Source organism: Archocentrus centrarchus, unplaced genomic scaffold (genome assembly GCF_007364275.1).
Source record: "Archocentrus centrarchus isolate MPI-CPG fArcCen1 unplaced genomic scaffold, fArcCen1 scaffold_27_ctg1, whole genome shotgun sequence".
NCBI lineage: Eukaryota > Metazoa > Chordata > Actinopteri > Cichliformes > Cichlidae > Archocentrus > Archocentrus centrarchus.
This window is the reverse complement of record NW_022060257.1, coordinates 1,691,852-1,718,369: the sequence shown is the minus strand read 5'-3', so window position 1 is coordinate 1,718,369 and position 26,518 is coordinate 1,691,852. Positions and strand designations below refer to the sequence as shown.

The 26,518-nt window shown below is 39.4% G+C and overlaps 2 protein-coding genes across 2 annotated transcripts; both read left to right on the top strand.

Annotated features, from left to right (window-relative positions):
* Window positions 1-2,910: 2,910 nt before the first annotated feature.
* On the top strand, window positions 2,911-8,687 carry imp4 (IMP U3 small nucleolar ribonucleoprotein 4). Its single transcript, XM_030723786.1, has 9 exons — window positions 2,911-3,005; window positions 3,545-3,653; window positions 3,766-3,849; window positions 3,955-4,064; window positions 6,138-6,270; window positions 6,613-6,767; window positions 6,858-6,952; window positions 7,047-7,120; window positions 8,309-8,687. The coding sequence occupies exons 1-9, from the start codon at window positions 3,003-3,005 to the stop codon at window positions 8,419-8,421; spliced, it is 876 nt and encodes a 291-aa protein (XP_030579646.1). The 5' UTR covers window positions 2,911-3,002; the 3' UTR covers window positions 8,422-8,687.
* A 1,697-nt stretch (window positions 8,688-10,384) lies between these two features.
* araf (A-Raf proto-oncogene, serine/threonine kinase) lies at window positions 10,385-26,128 on the top strand. Its single transcript, XM_030723755.1, has 16 exons — window positions 10,385-10,512; window positions 12,148-12,381; window positions 13,973-14,076; window positions 14,876-14,978; window positions 15,168-15,322; window positions 18,008-18,106; window positions 18,202-18,352; window positions 18,461-18,488; window positions 18,580-18,710; window positions 18,848-19,050; window positions 19,249-19,425; window positions 19,629-19,675; window positions 20,231-20,349; window positions 21,363-21,494; window positions 22,651-22,785; window positions 24,887-26,128. The coding sequence occupies exons 2-16, from the start codon at window positions 12,271-12,273 to the stop codon at window positions 25,025-25,027; spliced, it is 1,836 nt and encodes a 611-aa protein (XP_030579615.1). The 5' UTR covers window positions 10,385-10,512; window positions 12,148-12,270; the 3' UTR covers window positions 25,028-26,128.
* Window positions 26,129-26,518: the final 390 nt, after the last annotated feature.

Sequence of the window (26,518 nt, the reverse complement as noted above, 5' to 3'; positions counted from 1 at the left end):
AACAAAATATGAAAAGGATGGTTATCACCCAAAACAGGATGTAGCGGTAAAATTTTAACAGTAGCAAAGAAGAAACACAGAGGATAGATAGATAGATAGATAGATAGATAGATAGATAGATAGATAGATAGATAGATAGATATTACTTAAAATAGCTTACTTCTCAGGTACATATGGGTGCATGTGGTCACCATGGGCAGCAGAGGCAGCAGAATCCAGCGAGTGAAACTCCAGATATATGAAGCAGGGGCTGCAGAGGGTTGCAGAAAGAAACTTGAATGTGGTTTGGATACGTGCTGTGCGAGGCATGAGTACTTGCTGTGTACGCATTTACCTAATGATGAACTGCATGTTTTTTGACCACTCGGTGTCAGTAGAACAAACAGCACTACTGCAGACTACCATTCAAATGTCTGCACATCCAACAGACACACTGTAACATAAACACTGTGATATTCCACTTTCTGCTTTTGCTAACTCTGCTTTGGTCTCCACCATTACGTGGCTTGTTAGCTGCTGAGTGCTTCACTACGGTTAGCATCGAGTTGCACACAGTATCTATGTGCTAGTGTTCTTTGGTTTACCAGAGCTAAACATGCAGGCCAGAAAACCACAAAGATTTTAAATGGTAGTACATTAACAGTGAAGTGCAGCTTGATACTTCTCACTGGCTGTGTGTTGAGCTCCATTGCTGTAAAGGTTATTTTATCAAACTGATTGAATTATTTTGTTTGTTTAGCACACATTATTATTATTACCTCTAATCAAAGGGTTCAATTTTAAAGCACTTTAAACATTAGAAATAAAACCTTAACATGCATATATAAAGTATATATAATGTAAATCATACTAGTGGCTTGTTTGGTCGTCTCTTTTTAAGGAACTTTGAAATATTATCTTCTGCTTACAGCTGTGGATGTAGCCTTCAGCCAGCTTGATGATGGTGCCATTCCTGCTCAGCACCCCACACCAATGCACTCCTTGTTTGTGGCTCGGCTCCAACACTTCCACAGTGAAGGAGTGCAAATCCTGGGTCACCTTCAGTTTGCCTCCATCCACTAAGTGTGTACTGTGACTGAAGGTGAGGCCGGTGCAGCACTCGGCAGAGCTCTGCTGACACCAAACCCTTGGCAGGCTCTTGTACTTCACTTCATAGGGGCATGTCAGCTTCTGCGAAAGTAATGCCTCACAGCCACCTGCACAGTAATATTGTAGTAAAGAAAAGAGTTCACTCTACACTATGTGAACAGTATATTATCATTACATTTATATTTCTGTGCAAAAGTCTTGTACCACCCCGTCCGGAAAGGATTTGATTGGCAACGCCTTCATTTTTAGCATTACAATGATCCCAAATACACGGCCAATGTAATAAAAGCATACCCGGATGGAAAACACACAAACACTGTCACTCATTTGCATTTCTGAGCAAAATATAAAGAGATGAGGGCTGGCTTAAGACTTTTGCACAGTACTGTATGTTTCCTGTACAAATATATATTAATGTATTTTAGGATTTTATCTCAAGGTAGATAACATACACTTTAAGTAATACAATATAAATACTCTAAATGCCCAGGTGAACACAGTAAAACATAAAGTTCCAGATGATAGCTTATGTTTTATTCTTTTCTCTTCTTTTTCTTTTTTAATAATATGACAGATTGTAATCAATCAAGAGAAAATGTGTACCCCTTTTCCCCTCATGGTATGCCGAATTGCTTTGTTTCCATATGAGCTCATTTTGGACGGCACTGGGGTCAGTCACACAATAATAATCTACAAAAAACAAGTCTTTAAATTCTGAATGAGAAGATCTGAATTCAAGTTCTGTGTAATGATGGCATGCACACTTACCTATTACCAAAAGGAGTACTGAAATCAGAATATACATGATCCAAATACCGATTGTGATTATGCTTCAGTCTGTGTTATTACACAGGAAGAGATGCTTTTTATGGCAACTGAGATGCAGCAGGAAATATGTGCCCACAGCGCTGTTACCGTCTTACGCTGAGGAGATGATTTAATCATATTACCATCGCGAGTTAAAAACTTGCCTCTCATTGTAACTCATCTATTGGCTGACAGCACGAGGCCAAGTCTCAAAGGGCACATATCATGCTTTTAAATCCTTTCTTATATAAATAATACACTTGTGGTCTATATAAAGTAGAACTGCAATGCTTTGGTCTGAATTCTTCATTAATGTAGCTCCACAGAACCCCTCTTTTACACATTTTCTGAGGAGCGTCATAAAGCGGCTCGTTTTGGTGCGGTCTCTTTAAATGTGAATGAGACAGTTCACGCCCCGCCCACCTCCAGCTCGCAGAGTTCCACTCCACCACGTTCGGCCATTTTTGTAGTTTGAAAGCAGCAATACGATTATCTACCCGCAGAGAAACGAGCACTTCGAAGAGGCTCTGATGCCGGGGGCGATGTAAGGAGTCGTGTGGGTTAATACACCCAACAACCGAACATTTTGACTTGTCTACTTGCAACTTGAGCATAACTGAACTTGGACTACAGATTCACTGTGAGAAAAAAATGGCGGATACACGAAATCGGTAAGCCGGAAGTCCATATCCTTGTTTAGCAGTTCCATGTCTGAGCAGTTCCACAGCAAATACTGTGACGTAAGAGGACCAAAAATGTAACAGGGAATAGAGAAAACTGAACAGACTGAAAATTATCACTCAAAAAGAATATAAAGATATCTACACAGCACCGGGACAGAATGCATTTAAATATCCTGCACTCCTACACGCTCAAAGTACACAACAAAATGTATTTAATGGCTAAAAAAGTGGATTTTGCACGATATGTCTCCTCTGAGTCACCATTGTTACAAATCCTTCTTAGGCTTTTAATTTGAAAAATGAGCGATTCAGTATCGACGTTCGCCATTGGTCCCTTTTTCAGCCAATGGCAGAAACTCTTGTACGTACGTCTCTCTGTGTCCATGTGAGTGGTGCGGGTTAGCTATTAGCAGTAAACACATCATGGTAAGTTGAAAGGTTTTACGTTTCTTTTACGATTGTTCCGTCGTGTTTTAGTTTGATATTAAATGACACTCACAGAGGACGAAGCTGACGGTCGACGTAATGAGCATTTTTGCCCACTCGCTTGTTAGCGCACAGAATCACAGTAGTAAACGCTTCTGTTTTCTTTCCTAAACGTGTTTCATGTATGCCCAAAGACAGCGCTAAGTGTGTGAATGGGCAAAACAAAACCACTTCGTCTATCAAATGAAATAGTCTTGAACTCGGTCCTTTACCTGCGCGCATGTTTGCGTATCAAAACAAAGCCGGCACCCTACCGGGTTTGAAAAGAAGAGGCTCAGATTGAAATGAGGTTCAAAGGCCTTTTATTGGGTTGCGGAGAGGCATTTTTTCGTTTAGCTGTTCAAAGAGTCTCAGAATCACTGAGAGTGTCGTGCCAAAAAGTGATCGGCTGTATTTGAACAGTTGTAACAATTGCAGAGCATTCCCTTGCAGAATGACCGTATGTTAAAAGGCCTCTCTTTGGTGTAACGTTTCTGTAGCTTCGTCGAGAGGTGAGACTGAGGCGGGAGTACCTGTACAGAAAGGCACAGGAGGACAGGCTCCGAACAATAGAGGAGAAGAAACAAAAGCTTAAGGGCGCCCTCGATGGTAGGATGGCATCATCATTACATTCCCTTTTCTGCATTTTGCTTGACAAGAGTCTGCACCAAAGTGGTCTAAGCACACATGACGCTGTAACACATCCTTTACTTCTCTTCAGAGAATCGTCTCCTTCCCACTGAGATACGCAAAGAAGCTCTTGAGCTACAGAAAATACTGGAGTATGACGACGAAGGGGCAGAAGGCAAGTGTTGTGGGTTCTTACTGTCAGCACCGTTTTATCCATGTTACTCACTTTTTGTTCAATCTTAAGTTTTTGTTTTGTTTTTTTTTTTTAATGTGTGCGCAGGTGTCAGCTCTCATGTGGACGATGAGTATAAATGGGCTGGAGTGGAAGATCCTAAAGTGATGGTCACTACATCCAGAGACCCTAGCTCCAGACTCAAAATGTTTGCCAAGGTCAGACCTCTTTCTTAGCACAATCAGCACAAAGAGGCATCTACAGCCCCAAAGTCAGGACTATTGACTAACATTTATTATAACACATTTTTAATGCTATATGCAGATATTTAAAATTCATTTCCTTATTATTTCCATAATGTTTTTACCACATTGTGGGCGGGCAATCAACTTTCAACTTTGTGAACACATTAATTTGATATCATAGATGCAACCACTAAAAATCCTGGATGAGTTCAAATCTGAGTGACCTTGACCTTAAGGTCAACCTCAGGTTTTCTGAAAATCTTGTGAATGTGAGAACTCAAGAAAGATGTCACCTAGATGTCATCTTTTCAAATAGATACATCTGCTAAAAATCTCACACAAGTTCTTAATGTAATAATGCCAATCACAGAAAATGATAGCATTCTCAGTGGCTTATATTTTTGAATTGATATGGTGAATAAAGTCACATGCATCCCATTAAGATTTACTGAGACCTGTAATTATGTGTTCTAGAACTTGCGCTTCCAAGTTCTACTGCAGGAGGCTGAGGGGGGTGCACTGGCAGCTGACAGTATTTTTGTATATTTTTAAAGATTACATTAAAAATGGAGAAAGACGTCTTTTCAGTTCCAAATGTAGTACAGCAAATCAACTGGTTCCTATGAAATGTGAAATTTGTCTAAAAGCAAGCGACGTGAATAGCATTAATAAAGAATATAAATGAGAAGATAAATAGTAGAAATGGTGCTGTCTTAGAAATGTGGCTATATGCCGTGTTTATATGTGATAAGAACTGAAAGCTGATAGGATGATTTGGTCATTTTGAACTGAAGCTCATCAGAGAACCAGTAAAACGTGCAGTCTGCAAAGTGTCATCAAAGTAAATCTCTGTATTTTTATTGTCATATCCTTGATTTCTCCTTGCAGTGTCCTGTGTCTGACAATGAAAGCTCATGTAAATATGGGTTTTTATAACATTATTTTTTTCTTTAGTTACCATTAGGGCTGTGCCTGTAGTGTTTAGAGTGATCTTCATGTTTTTCATATAACAACAGACCTGGACACAAGTTCATGTTTGCATCTCTGCCCTCTTTGAAATGTCTGTGTAGAGAGCAGCTGCACTCGATCATCTCAAACAGAGAGAAAAAGAAGGGTGTTTCTGTCTGATGGTTTGATTTGAAAGTGGAGCTTTTGCAAGAAAGCTAGTTCTATCTCTTCAACTATGTTTCATGAGGTGTGTGTGTTTGTCCATTTAACTATAGTTTGAAGAGTGCAGTGAAAAGCAGAGGAGAGACAGGCGAGCCATTTACCACATGAAAACGGGCAGTAGAACCGAGCCTAAAGAAAAAAGGAAAATGGGGAGATGATTGAACCCCACCTCAGATTTGCAGATTCTTCCTGTTGCAGATACAGTAGAATGGTGGCATTACAAAAGGTATTCTAATGGAGCCTGTATATACAGCATACACAAACTAAATGTTAATAGATAGTACGCCTACCTTAAATGGCTACATTGTGCTAGTTTGGCTGTTAGTTCTGACAAGCTAGGGTAGTCTGTCAGGCATTAGTGTCATCAGGATTACTGGTGACCTGTTTGTGTCTGTGAGTTTCACTGCTGTGAACTACCATCTGTGCAAATGTGTGACTTTTTGCACTTTGTGTCACTACTCCCTGATGTGCACACATCTCTTCTGTCTTCTTTCCCACATTTGGTCACATATTGTGTGACTTGCTCTAGTTGTGAGTTTGAACTTGAGGCTTGTGGTCAGTGGTGAACTCTTCTGTCTTAACAAAGGCCTCTAAAGTTTTTGCTCTTATGTTCCTACACCACATACACATAGATGGTGGGCGTGATGCCATACAAGGCGCTGCCCCGGTTATTGAGAACAACTGAGGTTCAGGATATTTGCACAAGGACTCAGATTCCATCCAGTCCAGCTGGGCTGCAGGACACAGAAGAGCCAGTGCTCTCATAGCTCACTTTCTTCTACTTTAGATTAAAATTAATTGCAGTGTACACCCTCGGGAAACATTAAACACTGAGTCAAGAATAGCACATGGAGCCAATCCTGTATGTGATTCCAGGAGGTGAAGTTGATGTTCCCTGGAGCCCAACGCATGAACAGAGGAAATCATGAGATCCCTGCGTTGGTACGAGCCTGCAAAGCTAACAATGTCACTGACCTCGTCATTGTGCATGAAACAAGAGGACAGCCAGGTATGCTTGCCTCCTTCACTCCTTACTTATTTCATGTTTGTGACATTAAAGGATTGTGTAGTTTTGTGTTCTGTGTGCACAACATCAGCCACCAACATTGCTAAAGCTGGTTGTGGTTTCAGACCGTTTTGTACAGCTTACTCATATAACTGTTGCACATACGCATTGCTGTTTGTCCCCGCCTGGCCTACAGTCTTCACATTAGGTTAACATTACAGAAAAAAATACGACAACTCTAAACTTTAAAAATAACTGATCTCAGTGTTGACCATAATAATTGTTGTCATATTCAAGCCACCATACTTGGATGTCTTAGTTGTTGTTTTGTTCTTATATTCGCAGATGGCCTGGTAGTGTGCCACTTACCATTTGGCCCAACAGCTTATTTCACTCTTTACAACGTGGTAATGAGGCACGATGTTCCCGACATAGGCACCATGTCCGAGGCCTACCCCCACCTCATTTTTCACAACTTCACCTCACGGCTCGGCAAACGGGTGAGTGAGCGAGTGCTGGACTGCACATGCCACTGATATTCCTTTTCACCACTTGATTGCGTGTAGAACTAATTAATTCTACTCACGCAGGTATCCAATATCCTCAAGTATCTTTTTCCAGTGCCAAAGGAGGACAGCAGGCGTGTGATCACATTTGCCAACCAAGAGGACTTCATCTCTTTCAGGTCAGCTTTAAAGCACCCCTTCAGTGAAAACGGCATACAAACATAATGCTGTTTGGGATAAAGAATAAGATATTTATTTATTTATTTTTAACAGACATCACACCTATAAGAAAACAGACCACAAGAACGTAGAGCTGACAGAAGTAGGACCCAGGTTTGAAATGAAATGTAAGTATGGAAAGTTATCCCAGTTTAGAGAGTGGCTTAATCATTGTTGATGTGTGGAATGAGGATTAATCTTCTCAGAAGTCTTTTTTAACTTTGGCTAAAAACTTCTGGTTATATAGAAGCCTGTGGAAAAACAGCTCTCAGCCCCTTTGACCCAGTGAACACACCTGAGAAGTTTATTTAGGTCATTTAGGTCTTTGTCATATGTTTTATTTCAAAATATTTCAATTGGTAAAAGGTCTGGACTGCAGGCAGGCCATTTCAGCACCTAGATTCTTCTACTACTGTGTCCTGTAATTATCGTCACTGGTGTCTTCTAATTTATAATCAGTCAGTCTGCCTATTTAAAGGGTGAAAATTAGTCACTGTGGTGTTTAGTATCATGGTGTCAGAGAGCTGTCTCAGGAGACGAGAAAGAGAATTATTAACAAGCATGTTAAAGGTAAAGGCTACAACACCATCTCCAAGCAGCTTGATGTTCCTGTGACTACAGCTGCACTTATTGGATCTGGACCTGCTTGGATCTGGCCACAAGATTAAAATTAATGACAGATTGAAGAGAAGCATAAAACGAATGATAACCAAAGAGCCCAAAACAACTTCTAAAGAGATTAGAGGTGAACTCCAAGGTCAAGATACATCAGTGTCAGATCGCACCATCTGTCACTATTTGGGCCAAAGTGGACTTAATGGAAGATGTGCGAGGAGGACACGACTGTTGAAAGCAAATCAATTTTTATGAAATTGTTCCAGAATTTGTACGTTTTGTTTTTTTGCTGGTTGGTGAACATCTGTCTATCTTTACTTCTGAGAAGCTCTGCCTCTCTAAGATGCTCTCTTTATACCCAATCATGTTACTGACCTGCTGCCACTTAATGTAATCACCACTTACATTTCCAGCCTTTTTTGTCCACCTCCCAACTTTTTGAGACGTGTTGCTGCCAACAAATTTAAATTTCTATTTCATGAATATTTTTCATGAAATTGAATAATATGGGTTTGAGTTCTGTTTTTATTTACATTTTACATAATAAACTTTTTTTTGAATTGTAAAACTGTACAGCAAAATATGGTGATTGAAAGTAGGGGAGACCGCAGTTGTACAAAAAAATTGGGTTACTATCCTATTTCTGTGCTAATTTTCTTTGGTCTTGTTAAATGTTTATATCCTGTCCTCCTCCTGTTTAGTGTACATGATCAAACTCGGCACCCTGGACAATGAGAGCACCGCAGACGTGGAGTGGCGTCACCACGCATATACACACACAGCCAAGAAAAGGAGATTCCTCAGTGTGGAATAGCAAAAGACAGAGGAACTGAGTGGTTGTCTGGAATTTATAAAATGATGTGGTATTTTGTTAAAGGACATAATGAGAAGCTCAAGTGTAGTCAACAACTGTGGATATGAATGAGGAATAGGACGGCATCATAATGACACAGTTACGCTCAAGTAAATTGAACCTTATTTTTTGACAACCCTATTGGTAGGGTTATATATACAGTCTAAAGATCTAATGCATACTATTGGGTTTATTATAGTTATGCTGTTTTTTAATAATAAAAAAAGTTATCCGTGATCTGCATTGACTCTGTAGTGATTTTGTTTGGTGAGTATATTTTTTATATCAATCAGTCGTGTTCTTTCGGCTGCTCCCTTTAAGGGTCACCACAGCAGATCATCTTCCTCCATCTCACCCTATCCTTAGCATCCTCTTCTGTCACACCAACCCTCTGCACGTCCACCTTCACTACATCCATGAATCTTCTCTGTGGTTGTCCTCTTTTCCTCCTGCCTGGCAGCTTCATCTTCAAGATCCTTTGTCCAATATATCTACTTCTTTCCAGTGCAGACCTCCGCCTCACCGGACTGTCTTCTACCTGCTCCCTACTTTCACTACAGATCACAAGGTAGTCCATGGAGATTCCTGCCTGACTTGATCTGTCAACCTGTCCATCACTACTGCAAACAAGAAGGGGCTCTGAGCCGGTCCCTGATGTAATCCCACCCCCACCTGGAACCCATCAGTCATTGATTGCACACCTCCCCATCGTCTCACTGTCCTATATGTCCTGCACCACCCTCACATACTTCTCTGGCACTCCTGACTTCATACAGCACCACAGTTCATTTCTTGGCACCTGATCATTTGCTTTCTGTAGATCCAATAAGACAGTGCAACTGCTGACCTTTTCTTTGCTAACCTCTTCCTTTGAATTCTTTACTGTACTACTTCATTCCACCACCAAGTCTCCTTGTAATCCTTCCTCTGTCCAGAGGATACACCACACACCTTTTTGGCAGTTTCCCTCAGCAGTACAGCTGTACTTTCCCAGTCATCTGGTAACTCTCCCTTCCCACCCTGAGCCTGTCTCCACTTCTCCCTGAACTCTATGCAGCACTCTTCCTATAACTTCTGCCATTTGATCCTTGCCTCTGCCTTCACTCGCTTCCTCTTCTTGATGTCCAGAGTCCTATAGACTACCTTCCTTAGCTATATTCTCCCTTGCCACCACAGCCTCCTATCTTTTTCAGGCCATACCTTTTGCTTAAGATGTACTCCACCTGTGTGCACTTTCTTCCACTCTTATATGTCACCCTATAACCCTTCCTCTTCTAGAAGTAGGTGTTCACCACAGCCAATTTAATTTATTTTCAATACCAATTGGTATCTGCCAAAATAAAGTGTATGCAAATATGTATTAAGTGTATTAACATCTCTTACGGTGCATTTTTATTTGTGTCAGCAGAAGCAGTTGTGCAATCTTCTAGCAGTTTTGTGTGTGTGCTTATGTTGATTTACCTTCACATAATAAACAGACACAAACATTATAAGCAGTCAATAACTCCCAAGCAGCATACTTTGGGGAGACAAAACAAAAATGACTACAACTAAAAAAAGAAAAAACAAACACTGTAATTAATTAATTAAAATTAACACTGTAATATTAAATAAATTAACTTAAAGGGGTAAATATAACACAAGGAATTTATTTTAATTTTGTGTTAAGGATTGAACGTTGTTCAAGTAACTGGCAAAATATGACGATACAAAACGTGGAGCAACGTTTAAAAAATTATTGTGTATAAAATTTGCTCATGGTCAAAAATATAATTACAAAAAGATTTAACATTTGTTATTTTCCATAAAACCACCAGATTTAACACTTTTAACGCTGAACAACAATCCCAGGTGTATATTCTCCTGCTGTAGTATACGTGTGTGGTTACTTAGCAGCTCCCACCGTTTGGATTGCAGCTCCTGTCCAATGACAGAACGCGCCTGCAGAAGTTGACCAATCAGAACAGAGCATTTGTGGAGTTTTTCCGCTTTCCCCTGAAGTTCTTGACAGATTCGCCTTCAGATTGAGAAAATTCAAGATGGCCGTTACAGGTACGAGTTTAACTTTTTATTTATCCCAGCTGCTTCTGAACACCGTGACGAAATGAGATTTTACTGTAACTGTAAGCGCTATATAGAAAATTATGGACCGTTTCAGCACGTCAAAGAAATAGTTCGGTGGATATCTGAAAAGAGACCCTGAGTAGGCACCGAACTGACGCCGTGGTAAAACCCCTAAGTTTGCTAACCTTAGCAGGCTGGGACTAGCGGTGAAGGTTTTGACGGTAAAGTAGGCGAGTCACTGAGGCAGCCGCATAATCTCTCCCGTTCCAACTAATGCTAAAGCTCAGCTAGGCTAGTCTGCTAGCAGGTTGAGCTAAGAGCAATTTCCAAAAGCTCTGATAACTTCGTGTCGTAGGCATTATGTTTCCATTATATCGCTTCGCACCTCCTCACTACTAATTGCCTTGAAAATCAGTCAGCCAGTTAGCTGGAGACGATTAACTTACGCTCCAAGAGGAACATGGCTTCCCCAAACTCGAAATGTCATTTTACAAGGCAGTCAAATCCCATGCTAAGCGACCGGGCTAACATGAGCTAGCGCTAGCATCTTTCGACTATTTAGCAAATGTGCAGCTTTGTCTGTCAGCGGTTTGTTTCAGCATTACTTCAGAGCTTTCCCTGTCACATGCTGGGTTAAAACGTTTAGAATAAGTTAATACTTGGTCTTGTAGCCAACTTTGTGAACACCTCTGTTGGTGCCACTAGGTTACAAGCTAACCGGTATATGACACTGCTGTAGCCCCGCAATTCAAAGCCGTGAAAGGAGCTTTCGCGAGTCTTCAGTGTTTGGTTTAACCAAGCAGACGTTGTTTTTGCCAACTCTTCAAGTTCAAAATATGTAACTTCTGCTAAGTTTTCTACTTTTTAGTAGTGTTTTGTACTGTCTCTGCTCACAGTACTCGAGCCAGAAAAGATCACTCTCTCTTACGCATGTAATGATTTTTAACCAAAAGAGGTGAAGAAAAAAAGTGCAGTCAGGGTGAAGCGGGTGGAGGCGAGTGTCAGAGGTGATTTGTGATAGGATAGCCGCAAGAGTGGTAGTGAGACCTGCTATGATGTAAGGTTTGGAGACAAAAATACAGGAAGCTGAGCTGTAGATGGCAGAGTTAAAGATGTTAAGGTTTTTATTGTTAGCGACCAGAATGGACAAGATTATAGAAACGAGTACATTAGAGGGACAGCTCTGGTTGAGCAGTTTGGAGACAAAGTTAGAGAGCGGTAAGGCTGAGATGGTTTGGACATGTGCAGAGGAGGGACAGTAGATACACTGTACAAAGGATGGTGACGATGTAGCTGCCAAGCAGAAGAAAAAGAGGAAGACCTTAGAGGAGATTTGTGTTGTGAAGGAGGACATGCAGAGGAATGGGGTGACATAGGTGGATGCTAGGGATAGGGTGAGATGGAGGCAGATGATCTGCTATGGCGACCCCTAAAGGGAGCAGCTGAAAGAAGAATATTGATAGATTAAGTAATATCATATCATATCAACTTTTATATAAGCAGTTAAAAGCTAAATCTAAATGCTCTGTGCATTAAACTGGATTCTTACAGCTGATTTCAAAGGACTGACATTTACGCAAGAGCTATATTGTGTCTTATGTCATTCTTTTTGTGTTGTTTTAGGTTCTAGGTAAAGGGCTCACTCCTCTGGACTCCACTGTGCATGAAGCTCTCCTGAGAGTTTGGTGTCAAAGTGCTGTGTCTGTCTCCCCCCTGCCCTCCCTCAACTCCCTCCTGCCTCCCACCATGTCCTCCACCTCCTCCTCCTACTCCTCCTCAGGGGAGACCAGTCCAGAGGATCCACCCCGAGGTGGGGGAACCATTCGAGTCTACCTCCCCAACAAACAGAGGACAGTGGTGAGATAATTGTCTCTTATATTAAAGATTATAAATATAAACATTACCTTGTTTAATAGGAGATGGTTGACATTTAACACTTCTGTAGGGGGAAAAAAAATCTTCTACCACTTCCACCAAGTGTAATTGCACAAAATTTGACATCTTTCACAGCGTGTTAATGAGTGGGCAGTTGCTATCAGGTTTCACAGATGGCTCCTGCCACCATCATCTTTTTTGTTTGACTTGCAATTCCTGTTAGATGTCAAGTTTTCATACGCCGAGGAGTAGCTGTTGAATAGTCCTGTCATAGTGTTAAATTTAGTGTAAGGGATGGCAGTGTAGAGGACACTCTGCTCATGGTGTCCTCTAACTTTCTCTGTAAAATAGGAGGATAGGATACATGTTGGAGCATTCACCTTTTAAATGCTCTGTGTTGTCAGGAGAGTTTCACTAGCTGTACAGATCCTGCCAAACAAGACTGAACTGAGCTTTTCCTTTTCTCTTTAGACCTTTTTTTTTTTTTTTTTTTTTTTTTTTTTTGTAAAATGAATGACCAGATGTGCCAAATCTATGGAAGCTTGCTTTTTTGTTTCTTTAAAAAAAAATTGCCATCATAACTTGAAATTTCAAGTTAAGTATCTCAAAACTTTGAGTAATTTTCTCGAAATTTCGAATTAGTTCTGCCAATCAGGAAGCTTCGTGAAGGTACGTCATTTCCTTGTTACTCGGAAGCAGGAGGCTGAAGGCTTCAGATCAACATGAAAACATTGATTCCTTACCTTTTATGCAGCTCTTAGTCACTAGAAGGCATTCCAAGGTCAAAAACCTGACAGCAATTTGTTCACATTTGCTGTACACTGCTAGCTAACTGATACTGTCAACATGCGTTTCTGAGTGCGCATGCGTTGGATTCATCTGCTTCCGGGTAACAAGGAAATTACCCCTTTAACAGTGTTTCGTGATTCGCAGTGCTAACTCACAATTTTGACACATTGATGCAAAATTTTGAGATGTATAACTTGAAATTTCAACTTAATTTCTAAAAATTTTGAGTTTATAGAAAGCAAAAACAAATGTTTTCAGTCATGCAAACAAGCTTCCATACAAATCTGTTAGTTGTCCCTACCTCCAAAACAGCCACACAATGAAAGAACCTATCGGCCAATTATGTCTTAACATAAGCACATAACTGAGGTTTATAGTGTATGCCTCTACATGGTATTGTAGCAAACATGTAGGTAGGTGCTCTTTATTTTTGAAATACCATGAAATAGCATAGTACTTTTTCAGTGGGATGAGCAAAAGTACTGGTCAGCTCAAGGCCATTAATGCAATAATGACACAACTTGAAGTATTTTTTTGTTTAAACCACATTTGGCTGGTCACTCAGTGATGTTCGACTGACTATTGAAATAAAAAGATTCTATAGCGAGAAATGATGGCTCTCGCCCCATTGATTTCTGCTTTAACAAGTATACATTGTAGGGTCAAAATTAATGCAGTGTGATATTGCCATTTTGCTTAAGTATGCCTCTGTGTTACCTGTGTACCTGGCCAATGAATGTCATTTTGAAGTCACACATGTGTAAATGTGGCTTTCCGTTCTCAGGTGAATGTCCGCCAAGGACAGACTGTGCATGATATTCTCGATAAAGCTCTCAAAGTGAGAGGCCTGAGCCAAGAGTGCTGTGCTGTATTTCGCCTTCTAGGAGGGTAAGATTGCACTTTTATCTGTTGTCCTCTCACATCATATAGGGATAATGATGTTCCTTGTCATCTACATAAAACTCTGAGAGGCAAACAACTGTCACAAGACTCGTATCCACATGTTACACAAACATACACTCACGTATATAACAGAGATGGAAGGTTTAATTTTAAGCTAATCCGAAGGGTAAAACTACTAATGTACAAGCATTAACCCATGAAGCAATGACCTTTTTTTTTTTTTTTTCCCCTTTTTAATACATAGTGCAACATGTTCACTTAGAGGGTTTCCTGTGTAAAGATGGGTAACATTTCATTCATTATTAAAACAAAGGAAAAAAGCCCCACTCACCTGCTGTCCAGACCTTAGCTGTCCTAGTAGAATCCCACAATAAAAGGTGGAAATGAAGGAAATCAGTAAATTTTTTACCCAAGCTGTTCAACATAGTTAGAGGCAGAATTTCTAATTCAGCTTTGACCTGCTTGGGCATACTTGTATGCTTTTTCTTACGCCATGGGCAGTTGTTGACATATCTGAACAAGTAACGTGTCTGCAAATGAGGTGCCATGAATCATCTGGATAAGCTGGCTACAGTCTCTGAGTCCCTACATATCATATTTTGAACTGCATTTCACTACATGAAATGCAAGTTCAGAATTAAAAAAAATTATCATGAAGTATTGTAAATTCAGCCTTTGTAAACCTAGAAGTGATTGCATTTTAACATTAATGGTATGTACAAAGAGTTTGGGTTTTTTGTTTTTTTGTTTTTGTCATTTTAAATGTTGATATTTTTCTCTCCAGTCGAAAGAGACTGACAGAATGGGACACAGATATAACTCCTCTAATTGGAGAGGAGCTTTTAGTCGAGGTCCTGGATGATATCCCCCTCACCATGCACAACTTTGTAAGTAGCTGGCAAACACACGTACCTGTATGTAAGATGTTCACAGCTGATATGAAATGCTTAATATTCACAGATTGTTGGCATGTGAGGAACCTGGGAAGGAAAAAAAATCCTTGTATTTGAATTGTTGCTGTTTTATCCTTGAATGTTGCTGCAGAAGTGAATTTCATGAACTCTTTATCTGTGCAGGTACGTAAAACCTTCTTCAAGCTGGCTTACTGTGATTTTTGCCACAAGTTCCTTTTTAACGGCTTCAGATGTCAGACATGTGGCTACAAGTTTCACCAGCACTGCAGTAGCAAGGTCCCTACGGTGTGTGTGGACATGGATACAATAAGAGAGCGGTGAGTTGGCAAAGTGTTTGTTTGCTTGTTTTTTATTTTTTAGGTTTTATTGAACATTTACTTTCCTGTCATGCAGTTGTGTTCAGAGGTTTAGTTAGACTCAGTGTGAGCAATGTAAATAAAAAGCGTTTGCCTTTTGAACAGCAGAGTATGTTGGAGAGCTCTCTACAGTTCTGTGGGTTTAGACTGCATCTTCCAGACTTGACACCATGATGTTGACTTCTGGGCTCATACTAGAGATGGGTGATATTTGCAATTATATTTTCTGACGATATGGGGGGAAAATACTGAACAATTTATTGGTGCTTGCAGGCAGCAGTATTTATCAGTGCCAACAAAATAAAGTTTCCATCCTTCTTTTCCAATGAGCTTCTGTCTGTATCAAACTATCTAATTTACAGTGTGAGTCTGTCAAAGTATTAGCAGCAGCAAAAATTGTCATCAAAGGCTGACACGTGGCTCCCGCTGTCAGATGTGTCTGGGCTTGTCTCGTTTGTGCTAGGAAATGTATATATGTGGTATCTATGTCATTGATATCATGATATGGCACTTTTATAACATAAAAATTTGTACCGGTATTGGTGCAGATGATATATAAATATGGCAGAGTCTTAGTCCATACTTACAAACATTCTGAAAATCCTCTGAAAGGCCTCCTAATGATTCCTAAAATACAACCAAGGAGTCTGATTTGGTAAACTTCTCAGAGCAGCTCTGAGCAATGAAGGGACAACAACTTCTTCTTCACTGAGGAGCTGTGGTTGACCCTACTAAGTATGGTGGATTCTTTCAAATATGTGATTAGTTGATTAAAAAAGTCACTTAGCAGTACTAGTTTCATAAATTACAAGCCATACTTTTGTCTGCAGAATGTTTAAAACCACAGACCTACCTGCACAGTAGCCCATTCTCATACTTATTGTTTGCATTTATTTACCACACTAGTCAGTTCAGAATTTATTTGACATTAACAGGAGAAATGGTTTTGCTTCTAACAGTTACACTAACAATACTCCGCGATCACTGTCTGTAAATGTCCTTTTTGTACATTCCTTAGGTGAAAAATCAAATTAGCTGTGTTACTGTATGAGAAAGTGCTCTAATTGTTTACACGATAAATCACTGTTGTGTTTTCCTGGGTGCCAATTATCTTAGTGTTGTGATCATCTCTTTAGCTATGTAGTGTGATTAAATGTCTGACTGTTCGAGTAGTTCAACAAGTCAGCTGTCTCCACTGTCAGCTTGTCTTCACCTGTCTCCATCAGCCTCTGTATAGACTGTAGAGGGGGGGCTCTCTGCTGCTCAGAGAAAACCAGTGCTACTGGCAACTTAAAACAACTTACCAATATGACAGCTTTGCCCGTTCACTTTGTTTTTATTGGCTCTCATGCATTTCATCCTCTTGAACTAAAATAAATGAATTAACTGGATTATGCAACCTATGAATATTCTGTTTCCTCACTTATGAAAAATGTCTTAACAGCTTTCTCCCATTTTTTGTCTTCTTAAAGGTACAGTCAGTCATTTTCTTGAGGTTATTTAACAGGGGGAAAAATACTCATAAATGTACGTTGATTAGTGTGCAATTATGTCTTCCAACAAGCTCGTGCATTTTCAAACTTAGAATTAATCCATCAAAAATACATAGGAGCGGGTACCATTTTGTGGAAATTGCCATGTTGAATACACTGGTCGAGATGGACATCGGTGTTCCGCCTAGTCGGGTTTTATGTATTCGAGTAGAGTACAGCCATATAAGTACACTTTAAAAAGTTACTTTTAATTTGAAGAGTTACTTTTGATCTTTAAATTATATATGACTATTTAACATTTGTACATGTATATTCTCATCATCTTTCTCATTATGTCTCTCTCCTCTTCATCTAAAATATAGTGTGTACACAGACAGTAGTAGGAACATGCTGAGATACACTCTAAATTGTACGTTTTTGAGCTCTCTTGGCTGACAAAAACATGTTTGTCCTACAGTGTCCTGTGACATTTTACACACTGTACCTTTAAGAACCTCTTAGGCCTCTTAATAGTCCTTTTCTTAATAATCTTCTACTTTAGTCACTCCTCTAATGACTGAGATGTTTTGTAAATAACTATCTGGATTTAGTTTTAACTTTAAAGAAAAATTCTCAGAAGACATAATCATTCTTAGAATTTCCTAGAATTTTGTAACTAGGAGCTCTTCTTACTACTAGTAAGCTTTGTGAATATGAGCCGCAGGGCCATAACATCTGTTGCTCCTCCTCATTGTGGTTTGCTGAAAATAGTCCTTTATGTCTCTCAGTAAAGACTGCATTTGGAAAAATGATGCATAAGAATCGAAACACCTAAAATTCCTAAAGTTCCTAAATCTTTGAACAGTTCTGAAAAGTTTCAAGGAAAGGTGGACTTTACACAGCTCACCTTTTTGTGCTGTGCAGAGTTGATAGTTCAGATTCTGAAGTCTAGTGTTTAGACAAAAAGAAAAAATGGTAAAAAATATGCATTTGTACCGAAGGGAAAAAAGTTGCACCTGCAGCATAGTGTGTGCTGTTTCATGTTATTGGTTGTGGTTCTTCCCTAGTTTAAGAAAAAAAAAAAGCCAAAGCTAAGGTTGCACCTAATTGGAGCCTTATCAGGGTGAAGCCGCTTTGATAATGTTTCATTGTTTTCCCGCTCTCTTATATCTAGCTGTGATCCCAGTCCCTGCCCAGATGGATACCCACAGATAATATTGCCAGAAAATTCCCCCACCCAGAGCAACCCAGCCTTAACCCCAGAGCCTTCTGGGTAAGCTCCCATACTAAACAAATGACATTCAAATCAAAAAGACCTTAATCTGTGAAAATCACATAAATTCTGACCGTCTTCCCTTTTTTGCTCAGAATGGGCCACCTTTCCCCGTCCCCATCCTCAACCTTTCACTTCCCCATGTCGGGCGGAGATGGTCAGTCTCTACAGAGGCATCGCTCCACCTCCACTCCCAATGTTCATATGGTCAGCACAGTGGACCCTACTGCTGCCAGCATCATAGAGGTCAGTGTTGGCTGTTGGTTTGTCTTTGCTTTAAGAGGATTCTGTTACCTCCACTATATTTACAGATGTGTAGTCATCAAAGTAACACTGCTGCATCTCTCCCCTTAGGAAGTAGTAAAGTTCAACAACACAATAGGTATGTTTTCCATTTTTCTCTCATCTGTTTTAGAATATGTTTTGTTATTCTGTGCATGGCATCTGTTTTGTGCTGTCTCTTGTTTCTGTAGGTCCTGAACCCTCACCTAAGCCCTCCACCAGCCCACCCTCTTCTTTTGGCTCTCCAGGGAAGAGACCACCAAAGTCCCCTTCGGAACACAGGGAGCGCAAGCCTTCCTCATCTGACGACAAAAAGAAAGTGGTAGGTTGTCTTTAACATTATTCATTGGTCACTTCAGACATGAGAAATGTAGAGTGTGCCTGGACAACCATAAGGAAAAAGAGATTTACTTACGGTGAGCTAGCAGTTCAACACATTCAGTCATTGTGTTGTTTTAGCACCGAGGAGGCAACAGAGATTCAAGTTACTACTGGGAGGTCCACTCTCGAGAAGTCAACATCCAAAAGAGAATAGGTTCTGGCTCCTTTGGAACTGTCTACAAGGGAAAGTGGCATGGAGACGTGGCAATCAAGATCCTCAAAGTCAAAGAGCCAACGCCTGAGCAGTTACAGGCCTTTAAAAATGAAATGCAGGTCTTACGGTGAGCAGTGATTTACATGACTTAAGCTTCTCACAACTATTGTTGTTGTTGTAACACAACACTCTACAGACACTGGTTTTACTGAAACAATTTTACATTGTCATCGCACTTAAGCTCAACAATATGGTGACTGACCTTTTATTTGGCTGCAGATGAGGTAATGGAATTTGTAAGTTTCACCATTTCTGTTCTCTGCAGGAAGACCCGCCACGTCAACATCCTGCTGTTCATGGGCTTCATGACTAAGCCTAACTTTGCCATCATCACACAGTGGTGTGAAGGCAGCAGCCTGTATCGCCATCTGCATGTCTTAGAGACCAAGTTTGACACTATGCGTCGCATTGATGTGGCCAGACAGACTGCACAGGGCATGGAGTAAGATCTGCTGCAAAATTCCAGTTCACTATTAGCACTTAGTCAGGCTTATGTACTAGACATCAAGTCATTGTGTGCAATAAGTGCATCCTGTATGAATGGTAGAATGTAGAGATACAAATGTTTGGCGCCCATCAATTTAGTGTGCAAGTTTTTAAATTGTATTCAGACAGTTCTTTTTCTTTATTGTCCCTCTCTTTCAGTTATCTTCATGCAAAGAACATAATTCATCGAGATCTGAAATCAAACAGTATCCTTCTGTGTGTGTGTGTGTGTGTGTGTGTGTGTGTGTGTGTGTAAAAGAAGTCATTGTAAGTTTCAGAGCTTTACCTTTAACCAGTAAACACACAGGCTAATTTGAGTTTCATGCTCTGCTGTTATTAAAGGTTTAACCACACACAAGAAGCATTGCCTTTTAATAGACAGTGATGTACAGAGCAGCCAAAGTATTAAAACTGTAATGTGTCTGTACACTAGCACATGAAGAGAAACAAACACTATGTTGATTTTCACCTTGAAGACAAATTTCCTTGTTGTCATGAAGAGGCCAGTCTAAAATATTACAGCAGGACAGGCACCATCACTGCTCTTATCAATAAACATTTGAGTGTGGAATTTGAAATTTTGTTGACTCAATCCACACTGTCATCTGGACAATTTCTTTGTTTCCCATTATTTTCTTTGGATAGTTTCCTCTCTGTCGTTCTCAGTTCTCAGAACTTCTTTCTTACGAAATGTTTATGTGGTAACGGATACTATGAAAATGTCCACCAACTGTGTTGTATTTTCTGAGACTTGCTGCCAGACATTTTTCTCCATGAGGGCTGGACTGTTAAAATTGGTGACTTTGGCTTGGCCACAGTGAAGTCTCGATGGACTGGCTCTCAACAGGTAGAACAACCCAGCGGATCCATTCTCTGGATGGTAAGATCTAAAACTGTACACGATGACTTCAGTTCTGAATTCAGCAGTCGTGTAGTGTTTCCTCTCGCTTTGATCTTATGCTAAATATTTTTTAACCTGTTTCTGAAGTCGTACAAAATGTTATGAGTAACAGAAACAAGTCTGAACAAAATTGTTTGGTTGCTTGGGATAACTACAGTGATTTATGTTCATCATTGTTAAGCAAACTCTTGTCAGTAGAATGTACCTTAGTAAGGCTTAATATCAAATGACTTTAAATAGGTTTTTGTGTGTATGATTTGCATATATACTGGAGTTTTAAGGAAAGTACCACCAATACCGGTATAACATTTTGAGGCTTTTTCTTCTGCTTTTTTTTTTTTTTGCAGTGGTACATTGTTAGTTTTTTTTGTTTGTTTGTTTTCTTTACAAAAGAGTTTTGGTAAACACATGGTTTTATAATTTTAAGTGGAAAACAAAGTAAAACCATCCACCAGGTGATGGACATAAGATGGATTGCAAAACAAACTGCTGATGCATATCATTACAGAGGCATTTCAATTTTGTCCTTTACAACCTGTGTACTTATGATGGGGATGATAATTAATCTTAAAGGGGTAAGTTATTTTCTCTGGAAAACAGTGTAGTCATACATTGTTGCTAGTCTTAACAGGTTTAATTATTTTATTGAAAGTACTCGCCTTTGCTTGGAGCTATGTACTTTTCTTGGCAAGTGGTTAGTGTTGATGTACCATAAATGACATCACATCATGTCTGGACTGTGACTCAGAATAATATTGAAATTTAACTGTCTGTCACTCTATAATGGGACTCTAGTAGTTTTCCATGCACCTTCTATTAAAACATTGTTTGCATGAACATCCTTACAAATGGCTAAATTTGTGTAGGTAAATTAAAAAAAAAATTAGTTGTAGTAAATTAGTGAAAGTGTTTCAGTACCTTTTTTTTTGTTTTGTGTTGTTTTTATGAAATTACTTTTTTTTTTTTTCCCTTTAAATGTTGTTCCTCCTCAGGCTCCTGAGGTGATCCGAATGCAGGACAGCAACCCATACACGTTCCAGTCAGACGTATATGGCTACGGAGTAGTTCTGTTTGAGCTGATGTCAGGAACCCTGCCTTACTCCAATATCAACAACAGAGACCAGGTTCCATTACCCAATTATTCTTGTTTATGTTAACACAACACTGACTCAGTCTAAAGTATCTGATGAATCTTTAAGATTCTAACAGACAGGATGAGCGTACTTGACTTTCCAACCATGAGGAAAAGCTGGCTGTCAATCACCATTAACATCAAATACCCATAGTACAGAATAACATATGGGTTACAGGTCCAATAAACTGATACATGTAGAAACTGTCAGTAGATAAACTGATGTACTGTAGGTAGAGAGATCCAATAAAATTACATGTCACACAAAACAGTATGGCAACCAAGGTTTTTCAGGTTAACTAAAACAAGGGGTGAAAAAAATTAATAACAATGCAAACTAGGATTCAGAAAATTAAAATGTACTGAAATGAAATGGGACTGGAGACCAGAATTTTATTATAATTGTAGCGGTTTATTCATATATCCGTATGTACCCTATCTCCTCATTAATCGGTGTGCCAGACTGAACGAAACTTTTGCATGAACATCATCTCATGTACAGCATTTATTAGCATCTATATATTTAAAAAAAAAGATTCATTGTTAATCCAAATTATTTGGATATTGTGTTAATTTCATCATCCTACTGCTGTTCTCCATTGCCTATATGCAACATCACCCAAATTTGTGTCAGCATCAAAATTTTGTTTGACTCACAACTAAATAAGGAATGAAGAATGTGAAAAAGAGCTGCAGGCCTGCCAGAACTGCCTGTAGGGTGGGTTTTTGCTAGTTATTATAATCTAGTATTTTTGTTTTTCTTTTAAAATTACTTAAGTTTTTAGCTTTCAAAGAATGTTTGTTTAGTTTTTGTTTGAAAATGTGGATAGTGTTTGTCAGTTAAAGTATTACAGACAAACACAACACTTTGTAAAGGTAGTTGATTTACATTCATGTTGGCATCCCGATCACAAAAAACATGTAACAAAGCCTCATCAGATAGGTTGTGAACTGAGTGAATAAATACTACAATTAAAGTAAGTTGACATTAATTAAAAACTATATATTCAAAAACTAAACTTCAAACAACCCTGACAACCTGGTTTCTTAAGATGTTTTCAGACTTTGTGAATTGTGGTGGCAGTTCATTAAGTTCTTTCTGCAGCTCAGTGTTGATTACGCTGTCTCCCCCTCTTCTTCTTTGTCAGATAATCTTCATGGTTGGACGTGGTTACTTGTCTCCGGACCTCAGTAAGCTGTATAGTACCTCACCCAAAGCAATGAAGAGGCTCATCGTTGACTGCCTGAAGTTTAAACGTGAAGAGAGGCCCCTTTTTCCACAGGTTAGTGTTATCCACAGGTTAGTTAATCACTATCACAAGTGTTCTGCAACATTATCAAAAACTGAAGGAACATTGGAACCAGCAGGGGAGCGTAGCGCCTGCCAGGTTGTCTCTTTTTTTTTTTTTTTTAAGTCTTGTGGACCAGAGGTCTAAACGACTAATGTCAAGTCATTGTCGTGCACTGTATGCTCCGCATGATGCACTCAGCACGTCCAAAAATAACAGGAAAATCATTCAGTGGAATGTGGTATGAATGTACCGATTCTAATATAATATTCTCAATCACTGAAAAAAAAATCGGTATTCTTTTTGTGTCCTACTGATTATTGCTTATGCTTCTTATGATGATGATAATACCTCCTGGTATTTAAAAAAAAAAAAAGAAAGAAAAACAGTTGTCTTTACTATCATAACTGTGCTGCTTATTGTTTTTTGCATGCTTTAGGGTTTTCTATCATCTTACCGGAACTATGAATGTCCACAGGACTTCAGGGTCTCCGTGTCTTGTTTTGCTTTGTTTTTTCAGGAACTTGTTCCATTCATAGGCAGCCAAGAATTTAAATCCACTTTCTAAGTTCAGTGGGAATAAGAGGTACAGCTAATGTTAAAATGTCCTGTGACCTGACATTGTGAGGGCTTTGTTTAAATGTAATCCAAGAGCAGAGATAAGCAGGCAGTCTTTATAGAGCCTTGTAAATAGACATCACACGGTACTGCTGTCTTCTCTGAGCTAGGGAGGGCATTCCCGCTTTTTCATATAAAATACAGTGGTGAGTGTGAAAAGAATTGCAACACTGATGCACAGAATCAAGTGTTTTGATTCAAGAATTCAAAGTGGATGTATAAACAATATCACCATAATCCAGCACAGACAAAATAGTGGATTGTGTAGTGATCCTACAACTAGTGAATGAGAAACAGGATTTGTTTCTACACACGAATCCTTTTTGTGTGTGTAATTTTCTTAATAGGTGTTCTACATGGGTCTTTCAAAGAGAGTTTGGCATCCAGCCACAGTCCAAGTATTCATAATAATCAACACTTTCAAATGCATAAATGTACCTTACCGTTTTGGGTCGCAGAGATTATATTGCTTGTAAACAGGGTAAATAAGAGGTCCAAGAATAGATGTCTGAGTTCTATCCAAAAGATAATAATGAAACCATTTAAAGGACTCATCTAAATTGTTTGGGATTAATTTTCTTGACTAAGATGCCGTGATCTACTGAATTGAATGCTTTTAATAGGTCAACAAAGAGTGCTGCACAATACCAATGATTGTCAAGGGCTGCGTACACAGACTGCAGCTCTTAAGCTGTGACACGATGTAAATTCTGACTGCTCTGGCTGTTAAATGATGTTTGAATGCAGATAGATTATTTTGAGTATTTATAAAGCCCTCTTAAGATTTTTGCAAGAGAAGACAATTTTGAGATGGGATGGTAACAATTTAAATTTATAAGGTCACCACTTTTTTTTTTTTTTTTTTTTTTTAAGAGTGGGAGCATCTATGCAGCCTTCCAGATTTTTGGAATATTTCCAGTAGCAAGTGATACATATAAACTTAAATTATAAGTGTATCAATTAGCTCAGCACTGAGGAGAAGGGGGAGAGATCTAAATTGTTCTCACCCTTAGATTTCTTTGAGTTTTAAGTGTCCAGTTTTAAACCTCCCTGCGAGCATATCAGTCTCAAGAAGAGAATTTGTTTTGGAAGAATTTTAGTTTGGAATACTTGATGGAGAACATAAAGATTTTTGTTATAAAACAAGATAGAACAACACTGTAGGCCACCAGTGGGGAATCTTCCACAGGAAGCCTTAATAGAAGTTCTGTAAATGCAAATCAGTGTTCTGTACAAATATATTTGTCATTGTGCTGTGACAACTTATTTTTGTATGCTACCAGTTGCAATATTTTAGCGTTCATTGCAGTTTAAACATCCTAATTTATCTGTAAATTCAGTTGAGTTTTATTTATATAGTGCCAATTCACAACAACAGTCACCTCAAGGGGCTTCAGACTATCCTTTAAACCAGGTGACTGCAAATCCAGTGTAATGATTCATCTTTAGTTGTCCTAACATTTATGTCCTTCCTCAGATTCTGGTAGCCATTGAGCAGGTTCAAGACTTGATGCCGAAAATTGAGCGGAGTCGCTCTGAGCCGTCGCTCCATCGGGCCGTCCATGCCGAGGACCTGAACCCCCTCCTGTTCCACACCACCAGGCTCGTGCCCCTCTAAGCTCTCCGCAGCACCCAGCAGAGAGGCCGTCATCGTCCAAGACCGCAGCATTCCGATGCTTCAGAGAGGCCACACCTGGCTGTTCTCCACCACTGCAGAGCTGTGGAGCTGCAGCTCTCAGCAGCAAAACTCAGTAAAAAAAAAAACAAAAAAAAAACTGTAGAAGTTATCTTAGTCTGACAGTGAATCATCTTTTTAACAAATGATGCGCACACGCCCATCAGGTGAAAGAAAGGCCTTCTTTTTGTAGACGTATGTTAAAATGTCTCATCTGGCCAGCTGAGAATGTCCATCAACATCTTGACTTGTTTTTGACTCTCAGACCTGCTTTGGGGTTTGCTCAGTTGTTCTAAAGAAACCGTAAAACTCACATGGTTTGCACATACATTGCAAAAAGAGTCTAATTCAGACCTTTGAGGAGCACTGTAATCATAGCCAAAAACTTAAATCAGCCATAGATCTGGAGCTACTGGTTCAGGTCACATGAACTGCTTACATACATCATGCTCAGCAGTCATGTGCCCCTTTCACTGTGATGCAGCATAAATGGATTGGAGACCTGAGATGTAAAGTCTGTGATTTGAAAACAAATAGACCTGTCTTGGTATGCTTTGTAAAGGACTGGACATTTTCCCCCAGGGTGGACCTCAGTATTTACTGCTTCTACACATATTTCCACACCACAATGACAATGTCTGTGAGGAGAAAGTGAAATAAAACTCATACTTTAAAAATCCCAGAAAAGGAACTGGCAATTTGAGATGCTGAACTGTGCAAAGAAGTTTAGTAAAAATACTAGTTGCCTCATTGAAACTGTAATGGTCTTTCCCTGTACATAAAGCATATCAGTAAGGCCTGAATGTGGAGATTTTCTTCCACTAATGGAAAACAAAACATAAATATCTTTTTAGGGTAGATGTTCCTCAAGTAGGACCTTTGAAATCACTAAATTCACCTGAGGATCAAGTTTCCATTGATGCTGTGTTGAACTGGGGAAAAAGGGCCTGGCAGAATTGGCTGCATCTCCACATTAAAACATGTCTAGTAGTATACTACTGTTTGAGGTTTGAAAGGTATTTAATTCCTCAAATCCTGTGTTTAGTCTTAAGAATCTGCTGATCCAAACAAACTTGTAGTAAAAGCAGCCCCCCCCCCCCCCCCCCCCCCAAAAAAAAAAAGAAAACAACAAAAAAAAAAACTGTTTCAAGTCCTAAAACATGGTCTAACTCTTGTGTCATTTACCTGGCACCACTGTGACATCGTTAATGCTCTAAGTTTCTAAGGCCACTGAATACAGGGACTAAATAGTTTAGCAGTGGATATTATTCATTTCCAAACCAAAATATGTTTTCCAAAGTGAAACATCTGTCAGGTCATCAGAGGACATTACCAAACTGTTGTTAGGGTTATGTACAGAGATAGGCTCAATAGACAGCTCATTGCTATTACAGTTATTAAACCATGTTTCCGTGCTGAGGCATACACCTTACA